At 44.5% G+C, this 8,039-nt stretch overlaps 2 protein-coding genes across 2 annotated transcripts; one reads left to right on the top strand and one right to left on the bottom strand.

Annotated features, from left to right (window-relative positions):
* Positions 1–637: 637 nt before the first annotated feature.
* LOC119324322 lies at positions 638–1,204 on the top strand. The gene has a single exon (XM_037598109.1). It carries the CDS (start codon positions 737–739, stop codon positions 998–1,000), a length of 264 nt encoding a protein of 87 aa, XP_037454006.1. The 5' UTR covers positions 638–736; the 3' UTR covers positions 1,001–1,204.
* A 1,031-nt stretch (positions 1,205–2,235) lies between these two features.
* Positions 2,236–6,264, bottom strand: LOC119324321 (protein LOW PSII ACCUMULATION 3, chloroplastic-like). Its single transcript, XM_037598108.1, has 12 exons — positions 5,949–6,264; positions 5,799–5,829; positions 4,973–5,065; positions 4,817–4,879; positions 4,615–4,726; positions 3,972–4,057; positions 3,697–3,755; positions 3,504–3,606; positions 3,362–3,422; positions 3,086–3,168; positions 2,920–3,000; positions 2,236–2,627 (listed from the first exon to the last, which is right to left on the bottom strand). The coding sequence occupies exons 1-12, from the start codon at positions 6,215–6,217 to the stop codon at positions 2,568–2,570; spliced, it is 1,101 nt and encodes a 366-aa protein (XP_037454005.1). The 5' UTR covers positions 6,218–6,264; the 3' UTR covers positions 2,236–2,567.
* Between the last annotated feature and the right edge of the window lie 1,775 nt (positions 6,265–8,039).

Genomic DNA, 8,039 nt, shown 5'->3' with positions numbered 1-8,039 from the left:
CAAGCAAAACTGAAATCAATATCAAATACCAAATCAGCAACATATATACAGTGCTTACCTCTTGACTGAGCTCATGTTCAATTTTTAGAGGCCGCATTAATTTTGTGCAGAAAGTTAAAAGCAATTTAAGTTAAGTGCAGAGGTAATTCTTACCAAGTAAATATCAGCAGAATCATAAGCCCCGGCTCTAAACAACAGAAGATGCTTGATCTTATACTTGGAGAGTTGGGTCATGGATATGAAGCAAAAGTTTGCCTCCATAATCAAAGGCGTTATTAAACATACAACAATCCTGAATGCAGAGTACAACTTTACCAACATGTAGTTATGGAAACAGCTTACATCTTAGGTTCATACGTCTAACTACATACGTATTACACTTGGATCGTTAACAAAAAAAAAAAGGTTTACTCCTTGTAGAAGGACAGCAAACATTGGACTGAAGGTTGTTGTCCTTCATTGGTTTTGCTGAACCTGCTGTAACAAACATCGTGTACCATTTCCAGACTAGTAACGGCCATGGAAACGGGCACCTCTGCATGTGTCCACGTGTCTCATGTCGATGCCCCGTTGGGATGCATACAGTCTCCTTCTTCCCTCCCGTCCATGCTAATTTTGGCAGACAACCAGAACAGCCCCAAAGAAAAACCCGGAGGCGACGCGGGGACTAGCCACCGATCCAACCCCATTCCTCCATCTTCCCTTCCTTCCGGTCTTCGTCGGACGGGCAACATCCATGAACGGAGGCGGCGGCGGCGGCGGGATCCTATCGTATGAGAAGCTGGAGGGGTACGCGGTATGGGTGGGCGCGAGCGTGGCAGCGGCCTTCTTCATCTCCATGGAGCGGTGCTCCTGCATCCACCTCCACACCATGGACGACGACGATTGCGACGACCCCGAGGAGGCCAAGGACCGGCCCCTCATGCTCTCCCGCCCCCAGGCCCTCCCCGAGTACTACTACGACTGGACAGGGTCCTCCGCCTCGTTCGCCAAGATGTGACTATCGGAGTCGATCATCTTGCATGATCTACTTTTTTTGTCCGTTTAATTTTTGATTAGGTCTTTTTTCTTTTTGTGTTTTCTTGTGATTTGTCAGTGCTATGATCTAATTGTGTTATTCGTGTGAGGCATTCAAGAAATCGAGCCCTGCATTGTTCATGCATGATTCGGATGGCAGATTAATCTATAATTTTGTACCATCTATTGGTGAATCTTCTAGAATTCAATTCCGAGACGGTCATATGGATCATGTCCCACATTTTTGTTGCATTGTATCTTCGAAGCTGTGGAGCAGGAGTACATATTATTTTGGCGTATGCACGTCACCATGTTTGATTGTTGTAACGCGTAGCTGTAATGTGAACCTCACAGGTTTTAGGTCATGTTTCTACAAGGAAACTGAATTTCGAATTCGTGGAGAGAAAATGGGTGCTGATAGTTGTTTCCCTATCCCAAGTTCATTTCCACCCTGGTTCGGCAACATCTTTTCCTTATTCCCTTAGTTCTACAGTACGAGAATAGTTCACAGACATGACGAAAAGAAACATGTTTCGAGTAAGCCAACTTCTAGATGTATCAGATGATAATGCATATGTTGTCCTTAAAGGTCAGCTGTTCGATGCTTGCCTACATAGAACAAGATTCACAACAACAGTTTGGGAACATAAGAGGCTTTCAATACAAATTGTGTACACATAAAAAGGATCCAATATATCCTCATTTGCCTGTATATCTTCATCTTCCTGTCAGGTCGACGATTAAGAGGATCCAATATAAATTCATCTGCCATGAAAGGATCCAATTCCCAGCTGGTGGAAGTGATGCTCTAAAGAAATGCAAATGTGCAAGATTGAACATTGAAAATGCAATTACTCAACACAACACTTCCCCTCATCCAATTGTGAGGTTTCTGGATCCACCGTTCCAGAGCCGGGTTTCCAAATGGAGCATAAGAAAGCTTCCAGACCATACAATTTCAGTTTTACCGAAGTTTTCGGACGTCGTCAAGGGTGACCTGACAGAAATTTTTCACGATTTTCATGCTGGCAAACCCCTCTATGTAGCCTCAACTTTGGAGAGATTACGCCCTTACTGAAGGTCAAGGATGCTAGTAGAATTCAGCAGTACTGCCCTATCTGCTTGCTAAATGTAAGTTATAGTTTTTTTTTACTAAGGTGGTTAACAAATGTAATCTAGTGGCCAAGAATTTGTTTCTTTAAGAATAAACTAAACAAGTTAAGAAATCAAAATGCATTTTTTCATCAACAGCTGCTTGTAAGTTGCCAGATACACTGCAATATTAGAGTCGCATGCATTACACTTGTACTCAGCACATAATCACCAAAAATGCTGAGGAGAATTTCCCCTCAGAACTATATCAGATGGCGCAGTTGCAGCACAGGCAATGCCCACACTGCATGACTATGACATTGGTGTGTGCGCTTCTTTCTGTAATTTCAGTTGCATCATCAGCTCAGGATGCATGAACACTCTGTTTTCAAGGGACTATATGAACATGCTTTGGCGGTTTGGCCTATGTGTCTCCATTTGCCAGTCAGACTGGCGTCTCAAGTTCGCCACGCGGGCGATTTCTCCTGATCGAAATTCTCTTCCCACCAAGTGGCATTCTGCATGAAAGGATCTCATTTTCAGTTGGTAAAAGTGATGCTCCGAAGAAATTCAGGTGTGAAGGATTTTGCAAAAAATGCAATCAATCAACACAGCACAACATTACAAGCTTGCTGGATTGATGGTTCTGTAAGTAGGTTAAGATTTTCCCGGACTTCACAGAATATGTGACCATGTCAAATAAATTGCTTGAGACCACTGCTCTTGATATAGGGTTTTATTTTTTATCGCACAGAAATTTTGGGAATGCACTTAATCATATCAACCAGTAAGTGAGACGAGATTGCATACCTTGTATCCTCTTCTGAGGAATTCAAGCTGGCTGCCTACCTCTTCTTGCAAACCGAGAACTCTCAATAGTTCATCCTTGGCCTAAATGAATGACATGGCACGTCATACTCCAAAACTTCTGTTAGAATAATAACTATAATTCATGCAAATGATATACTGTAATGACCTGCCCCAAAGTGAACCGAGATGCACTCTCTGCAACACATGCATAGGAACCATCACCCTGCTTAAGCATGACTTGCCAGGGCCCTGAACAGACAGAAATTAATAGATCAGTAGCTGATGGTGATGCGGTATCAACCAATTGTATGTTACAACACGATGAATTGGAGGATGCAAATACATGTATGAATATTAATATATTATCAACTTTTAAGGTGAAGAAAGACATGGAAATAACAGCTTAGTACTGCCAGTGGCCAAGACTACAACCATGTGCTACCTGGGTACTGACGGAAGACAGCGCCACTGTAGTTCACTATGTATGGAGTGACCGCAATTGTCTATATTGTGAAGTGGAAAATGTTAGTTACAGACAGAAGCACAAATGATGGTTAGGCACGCAAAAGACAAATAGATGATACCTTCGAGTAGTCACGCTGTCTGATATAAAATACTGGGGTAAACTGAGAAAGAAACCGGTAATGCAAATCTTTTGGGGGGAATCCCAGAAGCCCCAGGTCAGAACTGCAGGTTAAAGTTCGTATGTTATCGCTTAAGGCACTCAAAATGCTTATAAGGAACAGAGTATCAAATACTAGAATACAGAAGACATACCGCAAGGTATCTAGTTCAAGGTTAAAGAGAACAGCAGGTACAGAGGCAGCAAATTGGTCCTGGTCAAGAAGGAATGCACATAGGGCGAATCAGCAAAACATCCAAACAAACACCAGAACTTTTATAAATAAATTTGAAGTTAAACATTTTTTGCTCCTGTGCGACAATTGTAGAGAATCACTGAAAATTACGGATTCATGTTCTCCTGCAAATGCTTAGAATACAAAAGCAGTTTTTTTTGGAGGGGAGACACAAAAGCATTATTCTAGACATACCACATACTTCTCTATAGATGAAAGGTCACCCGTGCTGCTGTTGATAAAGATATATAGTGATGGTGGTTCATCAGACTTCCATTGATCTGTAAGCACACTAGCACATCAGTTACAAGCAGTATCTGATATCTCCAGGGATGTTTATGTGAGGATTTTCTCAGAGTAATAGGGCTCAAATTTACTGATGGCTGGCTGTTACGGAGTTTCTGCTCACATTAATAATAGTATCATAATGAATAGTTAACAAACCCTGGTAAACCTGCCTACGCTTGATTCACACACACATCCTGCTCATGTTCAGTTATCCTTTTATTTCCACTCTATGAACTGATGATAAATTAACATGAAAATATTTTGCCAACTAGGCAACTAAACAAGAAGATGCTAGCATATCAATGTTATTCGGCATGCTACATGTACTCTGAACTGGTAGCTTTTGGCACAAAGCGCTCGGCAAGATTTAGTCATGTCCTGTATAGAACAAAACATTCAATGCAGAGAAGTGGCATAATTTTTTTTTTTTTGAAATTTTCAGCATTTCATCTTAGACTCAGCAGATTCATTAGCACCAGCAGCTCGTCGGAGTAAATGAAACTGGTGTTTTCAGTGTCACCATATTAGACAGAGCTGCCTGAGATCTTACCTTCGTTGTCGTCAGCAAAATCGAAATCAAGGGTACTTCTTATCGATTTGAAGAAGGTATCGACAGGCCCGGTGGGCAGATCGTCCAACGAACTGATGGATATACCCTCGATCTAAAAGAAGTGCCAAGAGAAAACCAACTCATCACTTTAGTCTCCCATGAAGCCACTGGGAGAATGCAATGTTTCGAGGTGCAATTTTACCTGATCTATAGCTGTTTTGAATATCTGCGAGGCCCTTCGCTTCTCCGGTTGATCAGGAAACACCTGGAATGGACTAGAAGAGAACGGGTGAGCATGGTTCCGCACTCGTGGAACAAACCTGGAGGACAAAGGGTGAAGCGTGGAGCCTGAACTTACTATGCAGGACCGAGTCCCCTTGAGCTTTTTGAGGTCCCTTACGACGGCGAGAGCGAGCTGGACGTTGGCATCGATGAACTCGTCCGAAGACCCCTAGAGAAAAAGAGGTGAATCGGCGTGATCAGAACTTCAGAAGCAAGAGGAAGAGTCCAAACATCAGTCTAACATCGACCCCTTCATTTCGGTAGGTAATGGGAAATTTTATTAATGCGTCAAATGTGATGCAAATAAACAAATCAAACTCTCAACAACAAAAATGACGACGAAGCGTTGATGCACATTATAGAATTGATTCCTGATTTATCCTCAGATTTTAGAGGTGGGTAATAAAGCTCCTATTTTCCAAAAGAGAAAAAGAACATGTTTTTTTTGCGGGGGTAATAGAGGTTTTATTCCAAAAATATAGAGTTATAATCTAGGGGCAAAATGTCCTCGATATATGGGGGACCTCTGTTGAACTAGACAAAAGTGCTACATTCAGTACGGCTGTATTTTGCCAAACAACCTGCAACTCTATTTTGGTGAGGTGGGTGCATCCACATCACAGAATTTATTTATCTATGCGCATCAATCACTAGTCAATTCGTATCCATTGATGACCAGAATGTTGCTGCAGCAGGAAATTTTGGGTTGAACCAATTTGTATCCAGTGTCCCATAACAAGATTCTTATGCCCGTTTCAAAAAAATGCAAACAAGATCCTTATGTATGGATTGAGTTTTTGTGCATATGTCACTAGAATCAAACTGTGTCCAGTAATACATGGCGACATGTCACAGCAGGAAATTTGGGCCGGGGTTGGAGAAGAAGGGCGTGCAGTCAGTACCTTGTAAGAAGAGATGCTGCTGGGCAGAGGCCTAGCCATCGTTACCCGTGGAGGTTCATGAAAGAAGCACGAAGGGGATGTGAGAAAATTCGTGGATTGCATTAGATTGGAACGAGACGAATGCGATGGTGGAGCGGGGTGGGCGCGTACGGGAACTCGATCTCGAGGCGGGTCCTGCCGTCGTCGATGGCGGCGGCGAGGGAGCGGGCGGCGTCGGAGACGAGCACCTCGTAGGAGCGCGGCTTGTAGACGGACACCCCGGCCCTGAGCTCCCCCACCTCCGCCTCCTTGGCCGCCTCCGCGCGCACCGACCGGAGCCTGCGGCGGCCGCCTCGGACGCGCGCTGGCGCCCCTGCGAGGCGGGCGGGCGGAGCCGCGGGGGAGCGCAGGAGGCGGACGGCGGTGGAGAGAGGCGCCATGGCCGCGCGCGGGGGAGGAGGGGGAAGGAGGAGAGGCGGTGCTCTGCTCTGGTGGTGGCTGACGTCCCGCCGCGAGGAGGGAAGGAGAGGCGAGCCCGCACCACACACTGCCCCCAGTGATCCTCCACGTCGGTCGACACCTCGGCCACTGCCGGTGGGCCCCACATGGAAATTCGAGGATTTCCTTTGCTCTGATTAATGCAGTTGGCCTTTTTTTTTCCCCAAACATAGCCGATTTTCTTAATTCCAGCCCTTGCAAGAACAAGGAATTACATACAGGTTCTTCAATAAATCATCGCTGTCTTCCTTCTATGTTCGCTAGCGGTCGGCGCGTCGTGGGGAAAGCTGTCGCCTATATGCCTCCGCCTTATCGAAATAACCTTGTTGAAACTCAGGAGCTTGTGTAAGTAGCAGCCGGCTATGCGTTGGTGAAGAGCAGTAGAGGCCGGCGACCATAGACTAGATAGATCGTCGTTCCAGAGAAGCCGATGCTGAGGAGGGTCATATGATAATTCCAACTCCGATCGGACAGGGGAAGGGACACAAATCTCACAAGTTCCACGACGGAGCAGTATCTAGTAGAGCATCATGGGATGGACGGGGAACTAGAGAATATAAACACGTCACAAAGCCAGCTTCTCTATAGGCCGCAGCCGTATTGGACAAACAGTATCACGCCAAGCAGAGTGTCCAACGGTCGACAACATCCTCCAACTCATCAATGCCACTTCGAATAAGGACATCAACGTACCATTGGGAAAGCCAATGAACCATTATTCCCATCGCCGTTGTTGCCTCAATTTCGTCAGCGACGAAGACCCTACAAGGCACATATAGGGACACTCAGGGTTCCCCATCCTCACCCACGCATTGGCTGGTGGAGGCCACGGGAACCCGCGAAGGCACTGACGGGGCGAGGTCGCCTCCACTCTAGCAAACCCTAGAAAAAATTTGGTCTATTTTTTGATTCCTTGTGTCCAATTTCAACTTTGGTTAAACAATGAATCATCCACTTGATTCGATTTGGCCGCTACCATCCATGTCTCAGATGTGCTTTCCTCAGATAAATACTTCTATCCAAACCAACCAGAATCGGCTAACATCGTGGAAGCATTGGATCATTCGCACATTGTTGAGGGGTTTGGGTCCATGTGGCCTAGAGGTGGTGGTCTCGCTAGCACACGTTGCAGCCAGAGTTCAAATGGCATTGGGTTGGAGTAGTGGCACATCCCTAGGTCCCATGGAAATGACGCGCATTGAGGGGCACATGTGTGTAGTCCACGCATCTCACAAAGCAGAGCACGACGTGCAAAGAAGGGAGCAGGGAGTGCTCTTGGCGGATGGTTGTGTCGAGTTGGGCAGTAAAAAGTCTCGATAAATCATTCATATTTCTGGGTACTTTAGCAAAATACAAACAATTAAACATCAATTTTTTTGCGTTGATAGAAACAAATAAGAGCATATAAAACCAAAGTTGCTTGACAATGAATGTTTATGATTGAATTATTTTTTCTCGGTGCCCATTCATCTACTTTTGATAATGTGGTGTATTGTTGCGTACGTATTCAGTTATCATCTAGTCTACTTATGATACCATGTACCTATCCACTCATCGGTCTTGTTTACTTATTCCTATGTATCCATGATGCTCACACAGTACATAAACCTTTTTCTACACCCACACTAATCTTAAGTTACCATGGGCGGATATATATAGAGTAAGGTCCATTACAATCTCAAAAAGGAAATGCCAATTTATCTAAATATTACACACTTAATTTAGTCTCATCTAATATGTCAACAAACATTATATCATGTTTTT

The sequence above is a fragment of the Triticum dicoccoides genome, chromosome 6B, assembly GCF_002162155.2.
Source record: "Triticum dicoccoides isolate Atlit2015 ecotype Zavitan chromosome 6B, WEW_v2.0, whole genome shotgun sequence".
NCBI classification, from domain to species: Eukaryota; Viridiplantae; Streptophyta; class Magnoliopsida; order Poales; family Poaceae; genus Triticum; species Triticum dicoccoides.
Note: the sequence above shows the minus strand (reverse complement) of the source record. Positions and strands in the feature narration are given on the sequence as shown.